The sequence below is a fragment of the Agelaius phoeniceus genome, chromosome 22 (assembly GCF_051311805.1).
Source record: "Agelaius phoeniceus isolate bAgePho1 chromosome 22, bAgePho1.hap1, whole genome shotgun sequence".
Classification (NCBI taxonomy): Eukaryota; Metazoa; Chordata; class Aves; order Passeriformes; family Icteridae; genus Agelaius; species Agelaius phoeniceus.
In genome coordinates this window covers 352,207-378,056 of record NC_135286.1, presented here as the reverse complement: position 1 = coordinate 378,056, position 25,850 = coordinate 352,207, and the positions used below count along the sequence as shown (strand labels likewise).

At 52.6% G+C, this 25,850-nt stretch overlaps 1 protein-coding gene across 3 annotated transcripts; it reads left to right on the top strand.

Annotated features, from left to right (window-relative positions):
- On the top strand, positions 1-24,076 carry WDTC1 (WD and tetratricopeptide repeats 1). Of its 3 annotated transcripts, none has more exons than XM_054648512.2 (16): positions 3-198; positions 5,482-5,619; positions 7,946-8,029; positions 9,194-9,240; positions 10,365-10,476; positions 10,893-11,080; positions 11,464-11,646; positions 11,915-12,009; positions 13,099-13,214; positions 14,285-14,360; positions 14,939-15,035; positions 16,305-16,478; positions 19,703-19,938; positions 20,312-20,480; positions 20,876-21,068; positions 21,177-24,076. In XM_054648512.2, the coding sequence occupies exons 2-16, from the start codon at positions 5,512-5,514 to the stop codon at positions 21,372-21,374; spliced, it is 2,076 nt and encodes a 691-aa protein (XP_054504487.1). In that variant the 5' UTR covers positions 3-198; positions 5,482-5,511; the 3' UTR covers positions 21,375-24,076. The 3 variants fall into 3 exon arrangements, with proteins under 3 accessions (XP_054504491.1, XP_054504487.1, XP_054504488.1); XM_054648513.2 differs by having other exon boundaries at positions 5,368-5,619; XM_054648516.2 differs by lacking the exon at positions 16,305-16,478 and having other exon boundaries at positions 1-198.
- Positions 24,077-25,850: the final 1,774 nt, after the last annotated feature.

Sequence of the window (25,850 nt, the reverse complement as noted above, 5' to 3'; positions counted from 1 at the left end):
GTGGCGCATGCGCAGCGCGCGGCGGCGGCGGGGGGCGCAGCGCAGCCCCGGACAGCTGGCGGGGGTACCGAGGGCCGGGGGCGGCGGGCACGGCCGGGGCCCCGCCGCGGCCCCTGCGCTGCGTCCCGCTCTGCCCCGCATGGATGGAGCCTCGCAGCCTCCGGTGCCCGCTGCGCTCGCGCCCGGCAGGCCTGACAGGTAACGGGCCCCCGCGGGCCGGACGGGCCCCGCCGCCCTGACAGAGCCCCCCAGCCCGGTTCCCTTCCGTGCCCGCCGCCTCCCGGTGCCCCCTTCCCTCCCCTGGCAGCTGCGCCCCGTACCCGCTTCGCTCGCAGCTACATCTGCCGTGCCCCTTGTCGGTCAGCCGGCCCAGTGCCCGTTCCGTGGCAGCTCTGCCCCCGGTGCCCCGTTCCCCCCGTTCCCTCCCTGGTCAAGCACACCTCGTCCCCCTTCCCTGTCAGCCTTTCCTCCCCGATCAGCTGTGCCCCTGTACCCTCTTCCCTGTCAGCTGCCTGCCCTGCAGGCTCCAGCCCCTTTCCCTGACAGCAGCATCCCCACGAGCCCCCTTGCCTCTCCGCTGCCCCCTCGCCTCCCTTTCCTGACATTTCCCCCACCCCAGGCTCTGTGCGGTGTCCCCTTATTCCCCGAGGTGTCACCCCCTTCTCCTTGCCAGGGGTCTGACTGCCTTTAGGGATCTCTCCCTTATCTATCCTCCCACCCCAGCCCCTCACCCCCATTTTGCCCAGGCCCTGTTCCCCCAGCCCTGCCTCATCTGCTGGTGCCACCCCTGCCAGGTACAGCTCCTGCTTTCTGCCTCCTTTCCCCCTCCCACCCCAGCACTGCTCTGTCCTCACATTCCTCTCCCCTTTCCTGGGTGTGACCCTGCCCTGCTCCCTGCTCTGCTCCCTGTCCCCTGGCTAAAGCCTTGCAGAGCCGTTCCCTGCCCTGCTGGCTGTGCTGCAGCCCCTTTCCTTGGGGAGAGGGCCAGCCTCTCCTCCCGTGCCAGTTGAACTCCTCCAGGAGCTGCTGGGCCGTGTGGATCTTGGGCTGGGCTGTTGCCTGTGCGGGCCGGGGGTTCTCTGTTCTCTTCCCTTTTCCCGTGGGTGTGTCAGCTGGGGTCAGGGAGGCAGGGTTGCAGTGGGAGGGCTGAGCTGCCAGCCCCGTGTGGCCCGAGTGTGTCAGAGTTCCCCTGTGCTGCCTCTGCCAGGGCTCCCCTCTCGCCTCTTCTCCTGGCTCCCTGCTCCAGCCATCTGTCCTGGGGAGCCACTGCTGCTCCTGACAGCTCCTTCCGCTGGAGAAAAGCCTTCTTTTAACAAGGTGTTTGCTGCTAACCAGGGCATTCCCTCTTGGTTCTTCAGGTTTCCTTAAAACAAACATTTCCATCTACACTGATGTATTTTAATTTGATCTGTGACCTCTTGGAAAGTCAAGAGGGCAGGGAAATAAGTTGTGAGGGTAAAGAAGCCTCTCAGGGTGGGTTCTGGGTGGTGTTTGGAGGGGTGAAATAATTTATAGGTGCGGAAGGGAAGGGTCTAAGGAATCTTCCCTTGGGATGAGCTGTGTATCCAGAGACTCGTGGTGTGCAAAGTGTTGTTTTTTCCAGTGACCTTGAGTTTGGAGCCTGAGACGCTTGGGCACATCCAGGCAGTTAGGAATGGGATTACTTGTTTGAAAGTGCTGATTTTGGGAGTCCTGCTGCTCTGGGGAGTTCCTCGGGGCAGATGGAGCTTTCCCAAAGGGTGCTGGTGCCAAGGCTGGGGCTCTGCCCTCCTGTGCAGAGCCCATCGCTCTGTTGCTGTGGGTGGGAGGTGCTCAGGTGGTTCCAGAGAGGGAAATACAATCCAGCCAAGGAGCAATCCCTCAAATCCAGGCTGTGTTGGGAGCATTTGATGTTAAATTGATGGAATTATTTGTGTTATCAGCGTGGAAGTTTTGTCTCCAGGCTTGGCGTGAGTGTTCTCTCCATGCCCTGGAGTACCCTTTGGAAGTGTACTTTCCCAGGAGCTTAAGGGGCTTTTCAGAGGCTGTCAGTGTAAACAGAGCCTGCCCAGTTTGGAGCCCATGGAAATGTGTGCCTTGTTAATTTTTGACTGTGGATCTGAGCCTTGCGAAAGCCCCGCTTGTGCCCTGCAGTTGTGTGTGGGGCCAGGGGAAAGTGCAGGAGCTGCAGGTGGGCTGATCCCCTCTCTGTGTGCTCAGGGAGCAGTGTGAGCAGGGGCTGTCACTGCACCCCAGGTTTTTCCTCCTGGCCGGGGTGTTCCAGGCAGGTTGGAGCAGTGAGGGATGAGGGAAGGCTGTCCTTGAAGGGTGACAGGGAAACGTGCCCTGCTGTCATCCAAGGAATAACCCCAGGGAGGTCACAGGTCGTGGAATGGGGTGGTTGGAAGGGCCCTCAGGGGCGGTTTTGTGGCAGGGCAGCAGCCCCTCCACATCCCAGGCTGTTGCAGGGCCCATCCAGCCTGGCCTGGAGCACAGAGCCAGGGCTGGGTTGTCTCTGGCTGGAGCCAAAGGGAGGCTGCCCGTGGAGTCAGCCCTGGTAGCAGCAGGGCAGATCTGTCCTGAATTGTCCCTCACTCTGGGACTCCATCCCTCATTCCACCAGGGGCTGCTTGTGCCGGGTGAGTTAAAAGCCAGAAGCTGCGAGAATGGGTTAGAGCAGAATTTGCACGGTGGTTTTGCCCAAAGAGGAACATTCTTTACCAATTTCCATGGTGGAAGTTTCCAAGGAATTTCCAATTCCTTTAGTGGTGACAAAGACAGACTCTTTGGAGGGACTTCATGTTTGGAGGCCTTTGAGTCTGAGAAATTGGGAGGCACGGTTGAGTTTTGTCTGATTTTTATTACATGTATTTTGCAGAAGATCTAAAAGTCTTGGGAGATTTTGTTTTATTCCAGGGTCAGTTTGAAACTGGAGGCTGGACCTGCCTGTACAGTGGTGGGGTCAATAGTCTTTAGTGTTAAGAACACTTAATATTTATTTAATTTATTGATTATTTATTTATTTAATATTTGAATGAGGTCACTGTCATATCCACGGGGACTGGGAGTCTGTGACTATGATCAGTTGTGGCTAATGCTCAAAATGTGATCTGGAATGAGAATTTGGGCTTCTTACTCCTTTGTCTGTGACTCCATGGCAATTTAAGGGTTGCCAGGGCCTTTGTAGTTGGGAATACCTGTTGAGCAACAAAAAATAGCAAAGGGAAAGGAGGAAAGGCTCTTGGAGCCTTCTTGGCCAAGCAAAGGCACAAGGTCTGGGAGACCTTTGAGCCCTCTACAGCATCCAGTTGCCAAATCAAGCACTTTCCTGGAAAGAGACACCTTGGGCTCCTGCATTCCTGTTGGGCTGGGTTTTACCCAAGCCCGTTACCCAAGGTCTGATTTCTTGGGTGATTTTCCTTGCCTGTATTTTTTAAGAAGTAAAGTTAAGATGTCCCACAAGGGAGAAAATGCTGCACAGAGGAGTCTCGTGTTGAAAAACAGAATTTCTAACAGTCTGTTAAGGAGTGGTGGTTTTGGGGGGTTTGGCTATTCCTTCTCTCTGTTTATACAGAGGGGTTATGGGGTATTAATGGTTTTGCAGTGACTTATTTAGCTCCAAATTGGCCTCCTGGTGTGGGTTATTTATGGCTGTATATGGGAGATCTGGATCTTTCCATGCTCGTGCATTTTCCCACGTGTGTCCTTGAGGTTGTTTGGTGCTGTTGGAAGAGAAAGGAGCTGATTAGAAATTAGCCATAACTAGAGGTGGGAAATGTGACAGAAATACTCCCAAAAGAGCAGTGGGGAGGTGACAGCCTGCCTGGCACTGGCGTGGTGAGGTCCTAAGAGCCAAATCCAGTTGCTCTCAAAGAGGGAGAGAAGAAATCTGCCTGGCAGGGAAGAGCAGGAGGGAGCTGGATGGTGCTGGGAGACTGTGGGCAGAGCCTGGGGATGTTGTGGGGCAGCTCTGAGGAGGGTGGAAGGCACTGAGGTGTGCTGGGATATTGGCCCTGTGTCCTTTGAGGATGGACTTGGGAACAACCTGAGGCCGTTCCCTCTGCTCCTGTCCCTGTGCCCTGGAGCAGATCCCAAATCCCCCCCGGCTGTGCCCTCCTGGCAGGAGCTGTGCAGAGCCACAAGGGCCCCTGAGCCTCCTTTGCTCCAGGCTGAGCCCCTGCCCAGCTCCCTCAGCCCTCCTGGGGCTCCGTTCCCTGCCCTGGACACGGTCCTGCTCCTCATTCTCTCTCCCAAAGTTTGGGGAAGCAGCTCAGAAACCTTCCAGGAGCTGCAGAGTCAGCAGATCCACCTGCCCTTGTGCCCAGATGCTGCTGCTTCCTCCCCTTGCTGTCCTTGGGAGCCATTCCCAGCTCCTCAGGGAAGTTGTTGTGGCTGCCCCGTCCCCGGGAGCGTCCAGGGCCAGGCTGGACAGGGCTTGGAGCAGCCTGGGACAGAGGGAGGTGTCCCTGCCATGGCAGGGTGGGACAGGAAGGCCACTGGAAGCCCTCCTGTGGCAGCAGAGAATCAGATGAGGGTTGCCAGGACTCCTGTTTGTTGCAGTGTTTCTGTGAAATGCTCTTGTTTCAATGAATCAGCATTTCCTCATTTAGAAGAGGAAAATTTTGGCTTGTTCTGCTTGGAAATGTTTTTAAACTAGAAGGTTACATAGGACAAAATGGGTGTTGGAAATTTCATTTTTATTCTTTTTGTTGTTTTAAAGAGAAGTGTAGAAACGTCTGAATGGGCCAGGCTGTGGGGTGGAAACTGGGGGAATTGCAGCATTTCTCAGGGACTGACTGATCCTTTGCTAGGCAGCCTGTCCAGCTCAGGGTTGGGACCATCACTCTGCAATTTGAATATTTTTTTTTTAGCAGAAGTAGCCAATTCCATGGGGTTTCAATTATTTAGGTTAGTACATTAAACTCCATTAAGAGTGTGCAAAACTCTTAATTTCTCCTGGAAATTCAATTTTAACTGGTCACCTCTTTTCTCTTGCTGAGGTAATTAGGTGTTCAGTTGTGACTCATGTTGTGATTTCCAAGGAATGTTTATGCCCTTTTGGATATTTTAGGGGTGTTTTGCTGATAATCCAATGTAGTAAATGAGAGAAAAGATGTGGCCCAAAGCATCAATGCTGTGTTTATTCACCTTGTTGGTTGTAGAATTTGGGAAACACGACATTGGACATGAGTGGTCATGGAATGGTGGGAGGGAAGCCTGGGGCAGGAAGCTGCTCTGGGCTCACGGGGTCTGTGCTGGGACAGAAACATGGATTTTCCAGGCTGATACAGTCCTGGAATTCCGCTCATGCTGAATTTCTCCACAAACCGGGAAGGGCCTTGAGTCAGACATCCATTCTTCCGTTGTTTCTCCCCTGAGTTTCTTCAGGAGCCTTTGTTCCCACCTTGCTGTTCCCCCCGTGTCTCTGGAGCTGGCAGCGTGTGCGTGGCCTAACGTGCGGTGTCCCCGCCGTGTCCCTGCTGTGTCCCTGCTGTCCTGCAGGTAACTGAGCACCCTCAGGTGGATCCTGGCATGCTTGGATGCACAGCAGCTCTTCCCACTGCTTCTCTTCGTCTGCCCCACTGCAAGAAGATGGCAAAGGCCAACATCACCAGGGACATCATCCACAGGCAGATCAAGGTAGGTGTGAGCCCGTGTTCAGTGGTGCTGGCTGGAGAGAGGGGAGTCACTGCTGGAGTGGGGAAACTCCTGGTGCTGCCTCTGCTTGGGAACCAGATCTCTGTTACTTACATATTGATAAGCCCTCTAAGGAGCTTAGGAGAACAAACACACAGGACCTGTCACTGTCCTTAATGGAGAGCTGGGATGAAGTCTGGCATGACAGGAGCACAGTTCCTCTCCCTGGGCTGGTTTGCCATCAGCAGCTCTGTTCCTTCTGAGCTGAAGAGAGAAATAGAGCTGCTTGTGTTTGGGCACCACAAAGGCCCTTAGCCAGCTTCCCTCTCTGCTTTCTGTGTTCTCCCCGTGTGATCTTGCCATCAGAGGTATTTCTGACTGTAGTAAAGCTAATGATCTCTGTCACAGCCTCTCTGTCTCCTTTCCTTTAGAGAGTGCTGTGTTGCTTCCTTTGTGTAGGGGAAAAAAAACTTGTGCAGTGGTGGGATCAGTCATCTGATGGCTGCTTTGGTGGAATATCAGCGTGAAAGGACTGGCTGCAGCAGACACAATAGGCAATTATTGCTGGGACTCAGAGGCCTGAAATCATTTGCAGCTTTGCTGATAATCAACATTCAGGAAAGGGATCTGTGAGTGGCCAGAATAAGGAACTGGGAGCTCGAGTGCTCACTTTGCAGTTTGGTACCAAACTCGGTTATAAGCTTGTAATTCAATCCATGTGCAAAGATTTGTTTTGCTGCCCTAACAAGGAAGGGCTGGTTCTGTGGTTTGAGCCCTAGCCTGGGACTGTCTCAGCCTGTCTGCTCTGTCAGGCTTTGACGTGTGACCTTGGTGCTAAGTCAGGCAGTTCCTTGTAGGAAAAGCAGTGTCCTACCCCACAGCCCTCACAAAGCCACTGGGGCTGCAGCAGCACAGAATTATACCTGCAGCACCTTGCATGGGCCTTGCAGTGCTGCAGGAATGCTCTCCACAAAAGTACATCAAGGGGTTTGAAGTCTGTCATGGAAGCTCCTGCAAAAAGCCTGGTTTGTTTTGCCTCCAGTCCTTTTATGTCTGTCTCCATTCTGTCTTCAAATAGCTTTTGGTGTGTGGAGTTCATTACTGAACACTGGGCTGGGAAGGGAATTCAGCACTTCTGTGTGTGCTCTGGGACTGCTGATGTGCTCTGAGCACCACCAGGGTGGTGTTTTGGGCACCACCAGGGTGATTTTGGCATTGGTGTTCCCATCTCTAAATGCTGGTGGCAAAGGACTAAGTTGACAAGTGTGGCATGGAGTGAGACCATAGTTGGGTCAAGTCCTAGGGAAGAATCTCCATTTAGATGCTCCATCCAAAATCTGACTGGCATTCTCTCTCCTTCATTCCTGCCTCTGCAGTTGGCCTTCTTTCATCAGAGCCATCTGCTGATGCATCTGTGAGCCCTGTGAGATCACAGGGGAAACAACTGTCCTGCTTTCCTTCACCTTCATTTGTACTGACGCAGTTCTGTGGCAGCTGTTCCCATCCCTCTGGAACAGGCTGTGCGCTGCAGCTCTGCTCCCTGCCTGAGGAACAGCCCATCCCTGAAGGCAGCTGGCCAGTTCCACTCCAGCTCCTCACCCCGTGCTGCTGCTGCCTTGGGACAGGCTCTGCAGTGGCACAGTTCTGCTGGGCAGCTCAGGATGGAGGTGCTGCTGAAATCCTTGCCAAGGGATAATAGCAGGCATTCCCAAGTTCTTCCCTATCTTCTGCTTCAGGCCCCAGGTAGGGTCAGCTCACTCTGCCTCAGTGTGGGCCTCCCAGAGCTGGTTTGGCTCCTCAGCTGGAGCCTGGCACTGAGTTACAGAGCATTTTAAATCAGTTCAGGGGCAAAGATTAAGATTTGTCCACCTGGAGATGTTCAGAGGATGGGAAGGCTGGAGAGGGACTTGTCACAAGGATGTGTAGTGATGGGACAAGGGGGAATGGCCTTGAGCTGAAGGAGAACAGGGTTAGATGGGATATTGGGAAGAAATCCTTCCCTGTGAGGGTGGGCAGGCCCTGGCACAGGGTGCCCAGAGCAGCTGTGGCTGCCCCTGGATCCCTGGCAGTGCCCAAGGCCAGGCTGGACAGGGCTTGGAACAGCCTGGGGCAGTGGGAGGTGTCCCTGCCATGGCAGGGGTGGCACTGGAGGGGCTCTGAGGTCCCTTCCCACCCAAACCATTCTGGGATTCTGTGACTCCCTTCTACAGTACAGGACCTGTGGACCCCCCAGTACCTGGTGTGGTTTTTAAAGCTGAAGAATGCTCTCTGAAAGAGCAGGAGGAGTGTTTGTTTGCCGTGCTCAGTGTGCTGCCTTTTGCCCCTGCAGGAGAGGGGAGCGCTGGGCTTCGAGCGCCACTACCACGTCACCGACCCCTTCATCCGCCGCCTGGGGCTGGAGGCTGAGCTGCAGGTGGGTGTGCAGGGGGAAACCAGCTCCTGGGGTGCTCCTTGCTGCAGGAGGGCATGATCTGCTCTGGTTTAGCAGGTCACTGCTGATTTCTTGGTCCCCCAAACTGCATCAGAGCCAGGAGCAGCTCAGTGAGAGCTTGCACGAGCTTTCGGCACTGCTGGTGCACCTAGAGGAGAACCTTTAACAGAGTGGGCACCACCTCATCTCAGCCCTGCCTGGTGCACCTAGAGGAGAACCTTTAACAGGGTGGGCACCACCTCATCTCAGCCCTGCCTGGTGCACCTAGAGGAGAACCTTTAACAGGGTGGGCACCACCTCATCTCAGCCCTGCCTGGTGCACCTAGAGGAGAACCTTTAACAGGGTGGGCACCCCCTCATCTCAGCACTGGTGCCTGAAGAAGACAACTGGCAGCTGTTCAGTGTGCTCAGCTCTAATGGGATCCCTAAGGAACAGGTTGTAGTGCACTCTGACATACCTCAGAAAAGGTTAAGGTTATACAGAATATTCTGAGTTGGAAGGGATCATTGAAATCTTGAGTGAACAGCCCCATCTGGGGGTCAGACCCTCAACACCCTGCTCCACCCAACTGAGCCAACCTCTAACACATCCATTATCTTGGTTTGGGGGAGAAAAGGGTTATTTTGTCCCCCTTTTCAGTCACATCTCCCACATCAAATGGTGCTCAACACTCCCCCACTTCCTGGTGCAGTCGTTGGTAAATGTGGATGAAGATGGATGATGTAGTCACCCAGCAGCAAGGTGCTTCTAACAGAGCTATCAAAAGTGCATTTTCCCTGTGTTCCCAGAGTGCCTGCACATGTAATTTGTCAGCCTAGCCAAGGGCTTTGGAAGCAAAGTCACCTTTCCGTGTGTGCAGCAGGATTTCAGCTGTAGCCTCTGAGACTAAACTGCCATTTTATTCAACACTACCTTTTTCTATTTGTTTCATTTTGCCTTTTCTACCCCAGCTGCTCTACCATGTCTTTTCTGGAGGTGCTTATCTACCAAGTGTGTGGAGTTCTTTGCAGGGTTGGAACAAAAAACCCTGCTTTTATTGGAAGAAGTTATTTGTGAGGAGCTCAGCGTGTCCTTGTCTCAGGACAGCTCTGTTTGATACATCTGAAGTTTGACTAATGCCATCTGCCCTTGCCTCCTTCCCTCAGGGTCACTCTGGGTGTGTCAACTGTCTGGAATGGAATGAAAAAGGAGAGTAAGTATGAGGCTTCATTTGGGGAATCTGCAAAGCCATAACCCCAGGTTTTCCCAAGACTAGGATGTAGGTCATGTTATCATAAGCAGCTGTTTCCCATTTCTAGTAAAGTGCAGCTCAAGCTCAAATTTTGAGCTGTAGTAGAGCTCACGCTTCAAAAGAAGCTTTATTTTGTTAAATATATCTGGATATTATTAGAAATGCCCCTTTAGTGAGTTCAGAAGGGAAATGGTCAGCCTAAGAAGTGGAGATTGAAGGCTGCTTCTCTTCTCTTAAGTGGTATTATGGATTATAATGGATCTTTAGGATTTGCCCAGCTGGTGGTGACATTTCCCCACCCCCTTCACCACGCTGTTAAAAGCTGCTGCTGGGGGACAGATATCCAAGGGAAGGAGGTGGAGAATTCACCCCTCTGCAATTTGAGAGGGACACTAAAGAGCAACTTCAGTAACCAAGTGGAATGAAGAGTTTCTGTGTGAGAAATGAGTGGATTGGAGGAAGAGTGGGTATTTCTGCACATGCCTCTTACAATGTCCAAAGTCTGCCCTCTGATACTCTTCAGAATTATTTACTAGTGAAAATTTCATATGCTTGAAAGAGAATGGCTAAGTTTAAAAGAGCTGAGAGTCACAGATGTCAGATTCCTTTGGTCCAGCTGGATGGACAAGGCTGAGAGCACCTTGCAATGACTTTAAAAGCAGTTTGTGGTTCACCCCATGAGCCCTGGGGCTGCCTGGGCACCTCAGGAGCCTGGGGATGGATGCCTTGGCTGGGCTTCAGAGATGGTGTGGAGCAGTTAACACAGCCAGGCTAGTGGGGAAGGTGGATGCCCTGCATTTTGCTGTTGACCAAACACTCCTGTTTTCCCACCACAATGTGGGTGGGACCCTTCAGTCAGCTGTGCTTTCTGTGGAATTGCTTTTTGTCTGCTTTAGCTCCTAGACCTGGCTGGAGGGATGGGTGCACAGTGAGCAGCAAGAGCAGAGAGCTGAGGGAAGAGAGGAAATGGGCTGGTTAGGGCTGAATTAACTTAATGGATGTCTGTGGTCAAACAGCTCCACAGAGCCGGGCACGGTGTGGAGCAGAAGAACTCATGGTGCATATTTGTCTCCTGTTCCTTGCAGCTTGTTGGCCTCTGGCTCTGATGACCAGCATACCATTGTGTGGGATCCTCTGCACCACAAGAAACTCCTTTCTATGCACACAGGACACACTGCAAACATCTTTTCTGTCAAGGTATGTGCTTAGAAGGAATGAGCAGCTAACAGAAACAGCAACCTCAGCAGTAAAAGCATAAATCCTTGCTAGAAAACATTTTTCTGCAAACAGTTTTCCCCCCTCCAAAAATTTAATATTTCTAATTATGGGGAAAAGGATTAAATCTAATGTTGCACTAAGTTTATGCGGATGCCAGGCTTATTCTCTCAGTGAGAAGGAAGGAAATGGTTGTAGCAAACTGGAATGTGTGATGAAGGCACTCTTGTGTCCTGCTGTAGCTGGTGACTCTTGAGTGTGCACGCTGACCTGTGTACTAGGGAATCCCGTGGGTTAGCCCACGTTCCTGGAGCAGAATTCCTGCTCTGTGAGTGCCAGGGTGTCCCTGTGAGCCCCCCAGTGCTGCTCCAGGCTCAGTGTCCATCCCTCCTCCGCAGTTCTTGCCGCACTCGGGGGATCGCATCCTCATCACGGGAGCTGCAGATTCCAAGGTGCACGTCCATGACTTGACTGTCAAGGAGACCGTGCACATGTTTGGAGATCATACCAACAGAGTGAAGCGGATTGCCACGGCGCCCATGTGGCCAAACACCTTCTGGAGTGCAGCAGAAGATGGCTTAATCAGGTACAGAGTTCCAGCTGGTTTGGTTTTGGGAACCATCACAATGTGTGCTGTGCACAGACCTGAAGAGAAGCTGTACTAAACAGCTTAAGCTCATCTCTCCCTTTCCTAAAACTGGAAAGGTTTATCTTGTAGAATCATAAATACTCTCCTCAGCTCCTCCATTTTCCTCACTGCTGGAAAGGGAGGCCAGGAAAGGAACAGGTCATGACTTGGGAGTTTAATTTGGAACTTGAATAAATCTGTGCACATTGTTGAGCTGTTTTTAATCATTATCCTGGTACCAAGGCCTAGTGTGTGCTGTCCCAGCTCAGGACATTGCACGAGTCTCTTCTGCTGCTTCTGTTACCCTGTGGTGTGTCTGCCTCACTGCCACCCCTTTGCAGGCAGTACGACCTGCGGGAGAACAGCAAACGCTCCGAGGTCCTGATAGACCTGACTGAGTACTGTGGGCAGCTGGTGGAGGCCAAGTGCCTGACAGTGAACCCCCAGGACAACAATTACCTGGCCGTGGGGGCCAGCGGGCCCTTTGTGCGGCTCTACGACATCCGCATGATCCACAACCACAGGTAACAGCACCTGCCTCGGGGGCAGAGCCCTGGGGCTGGGGTCTGGTGGGAGGAGGGACCTGCAGGGATCCAGCACTCTCCTCTTTCTGGCAAGTTTCTTTCTGACACCGAAAGTCTTTTGGCTGAGTGCACCGGGGTGGTACGAGGCTGGTGACCCCATAACTGTGTGGGCACTGTGTCCTCGTGGGTGGACAAGAAAAGCCAGTGAAGGTGAGGCTTCCAGCAGCTGACTGCTGTGCTTACCATGAGGCTGTTCCTGTGTCTGTAGGAAAAGCATGAAGCAGAGCCCCTCGGCTGGCGTGCACACGTTCTGTGACCGGCAGAAGCCCCTCCCGGACGGGGCAGCTCAGTACTACGTGGCAGGTACGGCCCTGCTCCAGGGGTGACTGGGGCTTCACTGCTGCAGAAACAGAGTTACCCATCACACACAAACCCCTGCCCAGGGCAGCTCTTCCATGGGGGGTTCCATGGGATTGCAGGTTATTCCACTGGGGAGGTGAGCCAGCCTTGCTGCTTTTTGTCCAGCATAAATGTGTTTTTGTCACTCCTGCTGGAAAGTGAAGGGTTGGATATAACCTGGGCTCTATAGGCTTTCCTGGAACTGGTCCCAGTTCAAAATCTTTTTGGCACAGAAGTGACTTGTCCTCATCCTGCAGATAAAGAATCAGTGATGCAGTATCTGAGCAATCTAGATGACATTTTTCTCCAGTGCTCATTATTTACTATGTTTTACCCCAAAATGTTTGGGTTGTTTGTTTTTTTTTTTACAATATCTCAGACCACAATGTTCAGCAGACCAGTTCTGACAGTCCTGCTCCTGATGATTCCCACTAGAGGATTCCTCAGGTCCCCTGAATTGGTCATGCAACACATCTGCTGTCTGAAGAACAGAACCTGTGTGTGAGCTGAATATTTAGGAGCTTTGGTTTCCTTGTGCTGAGGGCTTTATTAAGGAAACCTAATTAAGGGGTTGAGGATGGAGGTATTTGCAGATGGCCACAAATCACAAAAGCCAAATCCTAGAGAATCCCCAAAACTGAGATTTGCTGGGTTCTGGAGGCTCATTGTTAACAAGGCAGTTTTGTGGGGTGGCTGTGCAAAATTGGAATGATGGAATCACAGAATGGTTTGGGTTGGAAGGGACCTTAAAACACACCTTGTTCCACCCCGTGCCATGGGCAGGGACACCTTCCACTAGACCAGGTTGCTCCAAGCCCCATCCAGCCAGGCCTTGGACACTTCTAGAAATGGGGCATCAACACCCAGAACCTGTGAAAAGGCACCTGTGCATATTTTGGTTCCTCATGGAAGGATTCCATAAACAGCGGGAAATGGAAAATCCTGTAGGTGCTTGTGCTCCATGGCTTTGCCCTTTAAAAGGGAGCAGCTGGGCTAGGACAGAGACAACAGTTGAGAGTTAAGCCAATAATTCTGGACCTGTCCTCTCCACAGGGCACCTCCCAGTGAAGCTCCCAGACTACAACAACCGGCTGAGGGTCCTGGTGGCCACGTACGTCACCTTCAGCCCCGATGGCACCGAGCTCCTGGTCAACATGGGAGGGGAGCAGGTAGGGAGGCAGGGAAGCTTCACCTTGTGTCACTGGACATTGTTGTGTGCTGTTGGAAATAGGTACAGCAACTTCTCTGTGGGTAATGGGATGGATTTTAAACTGCATTCTGATTAATTCAGACTAAATACTTGGGATTAGGGATGTATTTGTTACACTGTCACTGATCAAAGTTAAACCACGTTCTGTTGTGGTTTTCCAATTCACATTTCACTCTCTGGAAGAGGGGAAAGAAAATAAACAAAACCAGTTCTGGAACTGACCTTTGTTGACCTAGAAAGGATTTCATAACTCATTCTTGAAACATCAAACTGCTTCTGTAATAGAATGTAGTGAATAAGAACTTGGAGAAGCAAAGGCCTTCACCTGGAATATTGATTGCTTTAATTTTAAGCTCTGGGTGTTACTCATGGATCTTTTGTAAAGCCTATCAATGGAATGAGAAAATCCTCCTGACAGCATTAATCAGCGTGGATTAAACAGGACCTTTGCTTGTGGGCAGGTTGCACTGTGCTTGTCCTCTCCAGCTCTTTCTCACACTTGCTCCCTTTAGGAGAGGGTGAGCTGTGGGTCTGGCCTGGGCTGTCCATTCCTGTCCCAGTACAGCTTTAGATTGGGATTTCACAGAGCTGCCCTGGCAGTTTCTTGGGAGATACTGGTTTCATCTTAGAGAGACTTTTCCTCAGTGTTCTGCCTCTTTTCTGTCAATAGGTGTTTGGTTTCTTCATTATCATGGTGTTAATTGAAATACCTTAGTTGCTTAATTGAAATATGAAGCTTTCTGAGCAGGTTGGTCAGTGGTCAGGTCATCTTTTAAACTCTGCAGGTGTGGAGTAAGATCAGGTTCCTGTTTCTCATTGTTGTTCTCTGAACTGGGCTGGACTGGGACACACCCCAGTTACTGCTGCCATCCCTTGTGTGTCCATCTATAAAAAAGATTTCTCCCAGTGAGAAAACTGGAAATAGCAAACACAAACATGGAACTGTGTACCTACTGAGCCCTCTTTTATTTCTGACTTGAGCATCTCTGTTTTGCAGACTTGTCTCATGCTCTTTTTTCCTTTCCTCAGGTCTATTTGTTTGATCTGACGTACAAACAGCGACCATACACTTTTCTCCTCCCAAAGAAGTGCCACACTTCAGGGGGTAAGTGTGATGCTGTCACAAAGGGAGCGAGGAGCAGAGGGGAGTTCTGCATGCAGGGTTCATTTTCAGGGTGCAGGGGGAGAATGAAGCAGGGTGTGGCTGTTGCTGGGCTGCTTCTGCAGTGCAGTTCATACCCTGGTGCCAAAATCCTTCTGCAGTGGCACAAAACATGAGGGCAGAAGTGACCTGTGGAGAGAGGGGTGTGGGAGTTGAGAGTGCCTGAAGCCTTAATCAAGGATTAAGCAGAGTGTTGAGTGGTTGAGGTCCCTGGTATCCTCCCAGACCATTCCAGGATTCCACGATACTGAAATCAGTGTAAGGTAATTCCCTTAGCACTTAGTTCTCTGTGTGTCTGGCTTTCTGATCTAGAATTGTATTGCAAAGGACACTGCAGAGATTTGTAAATACAGAGGACAAATCTAGTCCAGGTGGCTGGAACAGGTGGAATCATGGAAGTTTTGTTTCTGCTCTGAATGGGGCTGTCGTGTTGGGTTGGCCCTGCTGTAAAATGAACCCTGTGTTTGTATAATCTACACTGATACTTAGCATGGTTGTATATATCTTTTTCTAACCCTCAGAAGTGCAGAATGGCAAAACCTCAACCAATGGAGTGTCCAATGGGATCCATCTCCACAGCAACGGCTTCCGCCTGGCTGAGGGAAGGGCACACGTGAGGTGAGGGCACAGCTGCCCCTCCTGGGCTTCTGGGGCTTTGGCCTTGCCTCTCACAGGGCGAGGGGCTGCCACGAAGGTGTGAACTGCAAACCCCTTGCCCTGTTCCTGGATTGCCAAGTGGCCTCTGTCCTTGGGCTGTGAACAGGAGTCAGACCAGGCAAGAGCATCCTGGGACGATTTTTCCTCTTATGATGAATTAAGGTGGACAAAACTAAGAAATTATTTTTCGTGCCTGCAAGCAAAGTGTCCTGAGTGGTGGTTGCTTTGTGGCCTGTGTGTTGATAGTGGTAGAGGCTGGCAGGTGAAGGAACCTTGCTTCCCTCTGCCATTTTTTGGGCAGTTGCCTGCTGCAGACTGAGCTGAAGCAGCCAGAATTGTTCTGTGGCAGCACTGGAACACTACTGCCATTCCTAGCGTGGGAGCTGGGACTGGATGGAGCCTCTTCTATTGCTCCTGCTGATTTCTTTCTTTAAAACAAAATGCATTTGGGGTGAAGGAGCAGCAGCACATCTTGGTGGCTGTTTTTCTTCCAGCTGATGAGACTTGGTTCAAAGTCAAGACACTTATTTAATACCATATATGGGTAGTCTGGGTTCTTCCAGAGTCACTTTGTGGATTGTTTCAGCTCCTCTCCTCTAGATGGCCCCTCCACCGCGGCAGCAGGAACGGGGCTGGAATTTTGGGTGGTGGAGCATGGGCCTGGTGAGCTCAGATGCTTCTGCATGTGCATTGTTGTGCATTGCTAGAAGAGCAATGGAAACGTTGTTTATTTATGCAGTCGAAACAAAGACCTATTGGTGAAGTCTGATGCTTAAAATATCCACTGCTCAATTTGGAGTGCGTCTCTGTAGATGAAGAAAAATTGGAAACAAATGATGGTCACACTGATGTAATGAGACTGCCAGAGGGTGGGGGGCTGGCACAGGGTGCCCAGAGAAGCTCTGGCTGCCCTGGCAGTGCCCAAGGCCAGGTTGGACACTGGGCTTGGAGCACCCTGGGGTAGTGGAAGGTGTCCCTGCCCATGATAGGGGATGGAACTGGATGGGCTTTAAATTCTCTTCCAACCCAGACTATTCTGGTATTCTGTGGTCAAAACCAAACTTCCCTCTTAAACTCCAGTTCTTCAGGTCCAGAATCCCTTCTGCCTTTTTTTGAATCTTTATTAGGAAGTTTAGCAAACATTAGCTAAGCTGCAGCTAAGCACTGCAGACTGTGACCTGGAGTGAGGGACTCACAACTCACCTGTGCTGCTCCCTTGTTCCCCTGCAGCCCCCAGGTGGAGTTGCCCCCGTACCTGGAGAGGATCAAGCAGCAAGCCAACGAGGCCTTTGCCTGCCAGCTGTGGACACAGGCCATCCAGCTGTACAGCAAGGCTGTGCAGAAGGCCCCCAACAATGCCATGCTCTATGGGAACAGAGCTGCTGCCTACATGAAGCGCAAGTGGTAAGGGGCAGTGCCACTGCAGGGGACTCCAGGGCCACCTGGCTCAGGGGTCTGGTGTCCCTCTGGCAGGGGGGGTCGGGGCTATCAGGCTGAAACACAACTGGGCACCTCTGGCACAAAGGGGGGGTGCAGCAGTCTGTGCTGGGCAAATTCTGGGGAGGCACAGCTGGGAAGCAGCCCATTGTGTCACCTACTGATGTGCTGGGTGAAATCCTGCTCCTTTCCTGTTTAAAAAGCAACCCAAAATCCACATCTGATTCACAGCACTCTGGATGTCTCCAAGGGTGTCTGTGTTTCCTTGGGTGGTTCTGATTTGCATTAAAGAAGGGCTCTTAAATCTGCTGTCAACACATGACGTAATGGTGACTGTGCTTTGTAACATCCCATGACAGGAGGTTGTTTTAGGGCTGCTGGGGTGGCTTTGCTGCTGCTTTCTCCCAGTACCTCGCACTGCAGACACCCAGACCTGGTGGTTCCTGTGTTACCCCAGTTAACCCAAACACTCTGACTGGGAACAAACCTCTGGGAGGGGTCTGGGGAGGTGGCAGATCCTTGCAGTCTGCCGAGGACTCTGCCCTGCTGGTTGCAAAACACCCTGTCAGCCTCTGCAGTAGGTAATTTCTGCTCTGACCAGTGGCCAGAGCTGCATCTGCAAGATACAGCTGAGTTATTTTAGTGCCTGTCCCCTTGAGCAGAGTAAGACTAAGTACCATGACTTGCCATTAACATATTTAAAATAGCTGTGGTCCTTCATCTCCATTTGCTTTGTGAGGATATCCTTCTCCTCTCCCTGCTGAAATCCCCAGTATGAATTCTCCTCTCTTCTTGCCAAGATAAAGAGCAGCCAGCAGTTGTTGTGACTGTTGGTAACTGGCCTACTGGCTGTTTTGCAATAGCAGAGATTTGGGAGCTGCCTCAAAAAGACCTCAGTGTTCAGAAGGAGAAGAACAATAGGTTGGGATTAAGGGATGGAACACAGAAGCTGAGTGCTGATCTCATGAATGACATTTTTCTTATAGGAATCGTTTTTCCCGAAGGGTGTTGGCACATCTGAACCTTTCAGTGTGTCAGCTACTGCTTTGCCACAGTTTTGGGTAGCAGCAAGATGTGGAAAACACACACAGTGGGTTTCTGTGGCATGCAGGGGGTAGGATTTAAATAGCTCTGAGGTGATACCTTCCAGGTGCAGAAAAGGGACACTTTTCTGCTAGGAACAGTTTGTGGAGTGTGGGGAAGGTGGCTGGGATGTCACTGAGCAGGGGGACAGGCAGACAGTGACCCAGGCTGAACCACCACGTGTCTCTGAGGTGTTCTTGATGTCTGGAGCTGGAACAGGTACAGGCCACCCTCAGAACCCTGCAGGTTCTGCTTTGGCCTCATTCTCTCAATAATAGAGCAAGAGAAAAGGAAGGTCTGTAATTTCCTAACCTCCCCTTGTTCATCTCCCTTAAGATGCTGCTCATATTTTCCAGCACTTCTAAGGCTGGCCTTTGAAATTTTGCTCCTAAAAGCCAACTGCATCCCCCTCTGGATTGCTTTCAGCAGTCCACGTTGGCAGTTCTGAGCTGATTTCTGGTTTTGCACAAGCTGAGTCAATCCTGTAACAAAGGGAGAAGGCAGAGCCTGCTTTACATCCCACCATGTCCATTTTCACACCAGTCTGTTGGCCTGCCAGTGCTGGTAGTTGAGCTTGAAGGATGTTTGAGGGTGGCAAAGCAGTTCAAAAGCCCAGTCAGGTGTGCAAGTGTGTGACACCTGTCTGTCATCCTAACAGGTAGCTTGCATTCCCTCTTTCTCTGAGTACAAATGGCCCATTGCTGCGTGTCCTGAGGTAACCCTGGCAGCCCTGCAGAGCCGTGTTCCTGCTGCACATCTCATGGGCAGGGCTGGGCTGTGCCCACCTGGGCAGGAGGGAGCTGCAGGGTGGATGGTTTGAAAACAGTCTCCTGCAGGATTTGGAGCTGCCCTTAATAAGGCCAGACACTGAGACACCTCTTTCCTGTTCACCTGTGCATGAGGAGAAGATCCTTACTGTGAGGGTGACAGAGCACTGGGACAGGCTGACCAGAGAGGGTGTGGAGTCTCCTTTACTGGAGATATTCAAAAACTGGACACAATCCTGAGCAGGGAAGGTGTCCTGTGTGACCTCCAGTGGTCCCTTCCAACCTGAGCCTTCCTGTGGTTCCCTGACAGAGGTTTCACGTGATCTAAAATTGTTGCTCTGTGAATTCATCCTTTCCTTGGGAGTGTTTCAGACCTTGGTAGGTGCAGTGCACAGAATCGTGGAATGGTTTGGGTTGGAAGGGGCCTTAAAGGCCATGTCATTCCATGGCAGGGACACCTTCCACTCTCCCAGGCTGCTCCAAGCCCTGTCCAGCCTGGCCTTGGGCATGTAGGTTACAGATATGAAACATTATCATTATTATTAACTATTATTAACCATCAAATGGAGCCGTGGCACTCTGTTCAGGCAGCTTTAGGCAGGTGTGTGAGCAGTTGAGGCTCAGTGCTGGCACCCCAGGTGTCTGCCCTGCCAGCCTGAGCTGGGCACCACACAGGGCTCAACAAGTCCCTCCTGCTTCCAGAGCACAGGCAGAGAGCCTCATTGCCAGCCTCATTGCCCCAGCCCTGAGCTCAGGCTGTAAACGGGATACAAATACCCAGAACACTCCATTTGCTCTAGTGCTCACTTCTAAAACTCCACCGATTTTTCCTGTTAAGGTAGAAAAGGTTCCTGCTTGAGAGGTTTGTCCCTTTGTGTGAGAGATCCGGCAGCTCTGGCCGGGCTGGGGCCGAGCTGTGCCGTGTGTCCACACAGGGGCACGATTGAGCTGTGACAGGGAGCCCGCCTGGCACGGGAGGGCTCTGCTGCCTGGCCAGAGGGCTGCTGCATCCTCCATCTTCAAAGGACTTCCCGAAATGTGCTGCAGCAGGGAGCTCTGCTCTCTCGGATTTGAAATGGCAGGTCAGGGCTGGCGGGGCAGCCTGGTGTGGTCACATCCCAGAGCTGCCTGTGGGCGTCTGCTGAGCCCTTGGGAGGCTGGGCTGGGTCAGGTGGTGCCCCCGAGTCACAGCAAATGCTGTTAGTGAGCTCCTGGGGTGTGGGATTGTGTGGAGAGCTGGAAACAACAAGCTGTGGAGTGAAATGAGGGCTGGGAAACAGCAGTGGAAAATGTTTGCTGTTGCTGCCTGGGCTGGCTAATGCAGCGCTCTGCTTTCCTCAGGGATGGGGACCATTACGATGCTCTGAGGGACTGCTTGAAGGCCATTTCCCTAAATCCTTGCCACCTGAAGGCCCATTTCCGCCTGGCCCGCTGTCTCTTTGAGCTCAAGTACGTGGCAGAAGCACTGGAGTGTCTGGATGACTTTAAAGGGAAGTTTCCAGAACAAGCACACAGCAGTGCCTGCGATGCACTAGACAGGGACATCAATGCTGCCCTCTTCTCCAAGAGTGATAACGGTGAGTGCTGCTGCTCCTGGGCTGCTCCAAGGTTACACTGAAATCTAATGAGCACACAAGGACCTTCCTCCTTAAACTGCCCCTCTGAAGTAAAGCTCCAACTTCTGAGAGAGATTGATTGTTGCTGTGCACAAAAACTGGCCTGAGCCTGTTCTTTCCTTGTGCCTGGTCCTGGCTTGCTCTTGAGTGAGAGTGTGATAAAAGGAGTCTGATGTAGCCAGGAGATAATCTGGAAGGAAGGAAGCTCATGCTCTGAGCCCTGCTTCCTGCTGGAATCGTCCTTAACTCTTCTCTAAGGCTGCTGGGGTCTCCAGGGGTGTGTTTTGCTTAGAAGTCCCGCAGCGGTGCTGAGGGAAATGTGTTGTCCTTGCAGCTGAAGACAAGAAGGGGGGTGGCCCCATCCGGCTGCGCGCCACGGGCCGCAAGGACTCCATCTCTGAGGATGAGATGGTGCTGAGGGAGCGCAGCTACGACTACAAATTCCGGTACTGCGGCCACTGCAACACCACCACTGACATCAAAGAGGCCAATTTCTTTGGCAGGTATGCTGGCAGGTGGTAGCAGGGGTGCAGGACAAGAGTGAGCAGCAGCAGGGTGATCTGCTCTGTGGAAGTAGCCCCGTGTTACTGTTCATAAAATGACACGGGCACTGGTTTGGAGGGTTGGGATGAACTGACAGGAGCCCTCCTCCCATGCTGCTGCATGAGCAGCTGGTGAGGAGCAAATCCACAGAGGACCTGGTTGGGCTAGCAGTTCAGAAATCCATTTGGGATTGAAAACAGGGCTCCTGGGGATGCAGGGAGCCAGCATGGGGAGCTTTGTCTGGATGTGCAAGCGTGAGGGGTGTCAGCCTGCTGATGATAGAAGCTGGGTGAGATTCTCAGCCTGCTGGAGCCTGGCTCTGGAGCGTGACCCAGGCTCTGCTCCTCTGCCCTAGCAATGCCCAGTACATCGTCAGCGGCTCGGACGACGGCTCCTTCTTCATCTGGGAGAAGGAAACCACCAACCTGGTGCGTGTGCTGCAGGGGGACGAGTCCATTGTGAACTGTCTCCAGCCTCATCCCAGCTACTGCTTCCTGGCCACCAGCGGCATCGACCCGGTCGTGCGGCTCTGGAACCCCAGGCCGGAGGTAAGAGCTGCCCTTGTTGTGGGATGCTCCTCCCTGCTGTTTTCCCACTGGGATCTCCCTTGCAGCAGCCCCTCCTCGGTGCTGAGTGCTGTCCCCTGTGTCTTGCAGAGCGAGACCCTCAACGGGCGCGTGGTGGTGGACATGGAAGGTGCTTCCCAGGCCAACCAGCGGCGCATGAACGCGGACCCGCTGGAGGTGATGCTGCTCAACATGGGCTACAGGATCACAGGACTGACCAGCGCTGGGGCTGCGGGCTCAGACGATGAAGACAGCTCAGAGGGGCAGGTCCAGTGCCGGCCCAGCTAAAACAGAACTGCCTCTCCTTCCTCTAAATGTTTGGCTGAAAGGGAACCGAGTTTCCTTGGTCCTGAACTTTCTCTGGTGAATGACTGCACTGTTTCGCACTATGCACAGGGTAGGACAAGCTGGCAGGGGCAGGAGCGGCCGTCTCTAAACCATCACCTCCTCCTCCTCCTCCTCCTTTTCCATGGCAGTGCAGTCTGGGGTTTGCCTTTAGTGGAATTTAGTCCCAACAGGGGTCTTTGAGTTGTCTGTGAGCAGTGTAACTGGTGATTATTTTTCCAGAGCTGCTGTATGATCTGGTACAGGGGCTGTTGCCTGCATTGCAGGGGGGATGTTAAATTCCTGAATAAAATACAAACCTAGGGCAGGGGTTATGGAATGAATTTACTGCAGTGATTTTGAAAGCTTGACTGTGCTACCAGCCTGTCTAGAGGCCCTTGGTTTATGGCTGTTGGCTATGAAACACCTGTTTTGTCCCATAACATCTATCTATCTCCTGGCTTCCATCTCAGACACGTCAGCAGATGTAGCTGTGCTGTATTGAGGGCTGGAGGTTGCCTGTCTTGTGCCCCTGTCGTAGCTGAGGGATCAGTGAAGGCACTGGGTGTGTGCAGCTGCACGGGGCAGAACGAGCTTGCCCAGTTCTGATATTCCCTCCCGTGGTCCCTGAGCCCGTGCAGGGAGGTGACAGCAATGGGCACAGGCTGGATCAGAGGCCCAGGACTTGTGTAGCTAAAGCTGCTGAGGAAAAGGGCAGGTGACAGCACCTCTCCATTGCCCAAGGTGTGTAGCTGTGTTCACTTCTCTCCATGTCACCTGTGCAGGAGCTGAGGCTGTTGTCACTGTGTGAATGATACAGCTGCAGTCTGGATTTGTCAGAAGCAGCATTTTTGTGCAGCCAGCTGCTCTGTCTTGGCCAAGGTGGGCCTTCCCTGCCTCTTTGTTGGTGTAACATCAGATGGATTCGTGGTCCTCTCAGGAACCCTCCTTCCTCTCCCCACTCCCTGGCTGGCTGCACAGCCAGGGCACACCTGGAAACACAGCACTGTACTTCCATTCCTTCCCCCTCCTGTAACACACAGCCCTGTTTTCCCCTCTTGCAGTTGCCAAACACTAAATACCCCACAGATCTTACACAGCTGTGCTACAACCACCTCTGGAGGTTGTTTTTTCTAGGACTATCAACTAAGACCAAAGAGCCCCTGGAGATCTGAACCGCTCTGCGCTGTCTCGTGTCTCTTCCTGCCGAAGGTCTGAACATGTTAGCCTTGGTCCCAGGGGTGTGAGGTGTGTGTCTGGGAGTGTGTGCGCATGTGTGTGTGCTGTTCTTCCATGTGCTGCAATCCCTGGTCTTCCTGTTGCTGCCGTGGAAAGATGAGAGGCCTCCCTTTCCTGCCCTGGCTGCCTCTGGCTGCCAGGCACCGCTGAGCGCAGCTGCACGGGGCTGCCTGCGCCAGGGCTCTGCCTTCCAGAACAATCCTGGAGCCGAGGAGCCAGAGAGGGCAGCTGGCAGCACCTCCCCGAGGACACTGCTCCTGCAGAGAGAGGGCTGGGGGTGCCCTCGGACGCTCTGCTGCTCTGGCCCGGGTGAAGCTCACAGGGACAGCTCCCCTGCTCTGCCCGGCTCTGGGGCAGGGCCAGCAGAGCTCACCTGGCCAGGTGTCCCTCAGCCCTGGGCCAGGTGTCCCTCAGCCCCTGGGCAGGTTTGTTGGTTTGTTTTCACGCAGTACCTGTGACTGTTGAGTTCACCTGGCTGGGGGTGTGCCCAGGTGCACCCCCGGCATTTGCTGCTCTTCCAAACCCAGAGGCAGCAGAAAATTCTCCTCACTTGGGTGGCTTTCTGACATGGTCTGCCCTTTCCTTTTTTTGCTTAAGGCTTCCTACTAGACGTATCCTCTTCTTTTTTTTTTTTTTTCCTTTCCCTCTTCTCCTCCCACTCAAACTTTTTTTCAGCTTTCAGTAGACAACGTCTGTAGACTTTGATTTTTAAACTGAGAGACTGAGATGGAAAGCTCTGAAGAGAACAGACCTCTCCCTCCCCATTCACCTTTTGCTGTGGCAGCTATTTTTTGGTTTTTTTTACCCTTGTGAGACAGTGCAGCTCTTTTACCTGCCAGTTGCAGTGTGAAAGCAACCAGATTCCCTGCCTCTGCAGTGGGTTGCTGTTTTTAATGGCTGCTTTGGTTAAAAAAAAAAAGAAGATTAATAATAATAGGAGAGAAGGGGAGAGAAAAATCTCTCTGCCTCTAGCCCCTTTTCCCCTTGCTGTGGGCAGATTACCTGCTTGTCGCTTGTTAACAAGGAATTTGTATTTATTGGTGAAGGAAAAAAAAACGTGCTGGGGAAGTCAGGAGAAGATGTTGCTTTATTGACCTCTGCTGTTTACTTCAACCCCCTCTTTGGGAAAGCTTCTTCCTGCTCTTTCTGGTTAACTCTTTCTAGCCTGGGATATGCAGGGATGCCTCCTTTATTTTTGTATTCTAGCAATGGGCTCTCCGTTAGGAGACTCTAGGATTCTCTTAGTGTTGCAGTGACCATTGCTTCTCGCTTTTTTGAGTACTAAAGACGATCATCTCGTAAACTTTGCCCCTGCAGTTGTAGAGGTAACACACGAGCCTTACTGCCCTCATTAGAAGGAGCAGACAACTTGTTTCTCTGGTCCCTGGAAGAGAAAGGGTTAAGCGATTAAACAATTCTTTGTTCTAGTTCTTTCTTGGTGTCGTTTTGTTCGGGGGCTCCTTGTGGTTTTGTTGCACCTTTCTGCTCTGCGAGGGTGGGTGGAGGGGGGCCTGGTTGGGCCAGGTGCTCTCAGTTCCTCAGGGGCTCCAAAATGTGTGTGGGAAGGGGAGCCCAAAATGTGGCCCTGAAGCTGTGCTGGCCCCAGAGTGAGTGCTGAGTTAATTCATCCAGGTTTGGGAACTCAGGGCTGGGGGCTTTGGGGCTGCCAGCACCGGGGTGGGGACGGGAGCAGCTGCCTGGAGGAGGGAGGGAGCTGCTCCTGCAGAGCTGCTGCAGCAATCCCTGCTCTGAGGGCGCCTCCCCAGAGACAGCAGAGCTCTGAAATCCTGGGGAGGCCCCTGCTGCCCCCGGGAGGCTCAGAGCTGCATCCATCAGAGCCCCCCCTGCCCTGGAGCTGCTCTGAGAGGGCTGGGGCACAGCCAGGTATCTGCCCAAGTCACCCTTCCCGAGGTGCTCTGTGACATTCCCTGCCTTACATGGTGCACCCATCACCAGCCTCTGCACCCAGAGATGTTCCTTTGCTAAAGGATTTCATAAACTCACTTCTTCCTCTGGATTCCTGCTGCAAAGCCTCCCAAGTATTTCCTTGCTCTCCAATCTGCAGGCCTTAAGGGAGAGCTAGAAAACCAGGCTGTTATGCTCAGAATCCATTTGAACTCTTCTCTTAAAAATTCCTGTTGGACACCTTTCAGCCGAAGGTCTTTTGAGGCCTCTTCATTTCAAATCCTGTCTGATATAAATTATTGCTTCCAAAGGCAGCTCTGCTGTAACAAAGCAATGAGCATCCATAGCTGGAATTGGCAATCAGCTAATTGGGTCAGCTCTTGGAGTGAGTGGTTGGAAGCTCAGTGTTTGAATTGTGGGTGGAAATGGGTAGAAGGACCCAGAAAATTAGTTTTATTTGTCATTTGGATGAGAGGATTGGGTTGAGGAGGCAGAGGAGGGATATGCTCTGGATGTGGGGGGAGGAACATATTTTCAGCCTGACAAATTCACTTTTCTGTGATGGAACCATTGGCAGTGCCAGCGACAAAACTGCAGAGGGCTCAAGATGGGTCCTGTGTGTGAGCAAAATGGGAGCAGGGATGGGAATGTGCCTGCTGTGGGTGCTGGAGGAGCTCAGCCCTCCTGGCTGTCCAGGCCTTGCCTTGCAGGACTGGAGACTGATGGGGTTTAGGGCTGCCTGGAGGGGAGCTGGGTTTTGTCCTGGATTTCATGGCCGAGCAGTCACCACAACCAGCTCTGGGCTCTGGGAGTGCTTCCAGTGTGCTCCTGGGAAACTGGGGCTGTTCCTCGAGCCAGGGAAGCTGCCCTGTGCATTGGAGAGGGAGAGAAAGGGAGGAGGAAATGCAGCTTCCAGTGGCAGGGAGAGAGAAAAGCCTTGAAGGCTGGAGCTGAGGGCCGGGGTGGCTCAGGGCCACTTTGGGGAGGGTGGCTGAGGCTGGCGTGTCCCCTGGGGCTGTGAGAGGCACCAGCAGAGCCCAAGGGACCTTTGGGCTCACACTGAGCCAGGAGAGGCTCTGGGGCTGCACAGAGCAGAGCAGGGGATGGCACAGCCAGAGCAGGGAATGGCACAGCCAGAGCAGGGGAACGGCACAGCCAGAGCAGGGGATGGCACAGCCAGAGCAGGGAATGGCACAGCCAGAGCAGGGAATGGCACAGCCAGAGCAGGGAATGGCACAGCCAGAGCAGGGGAATGGCACAGCCAGAGAGGGGAATGGCACAGCCAGAGAGGGGAAC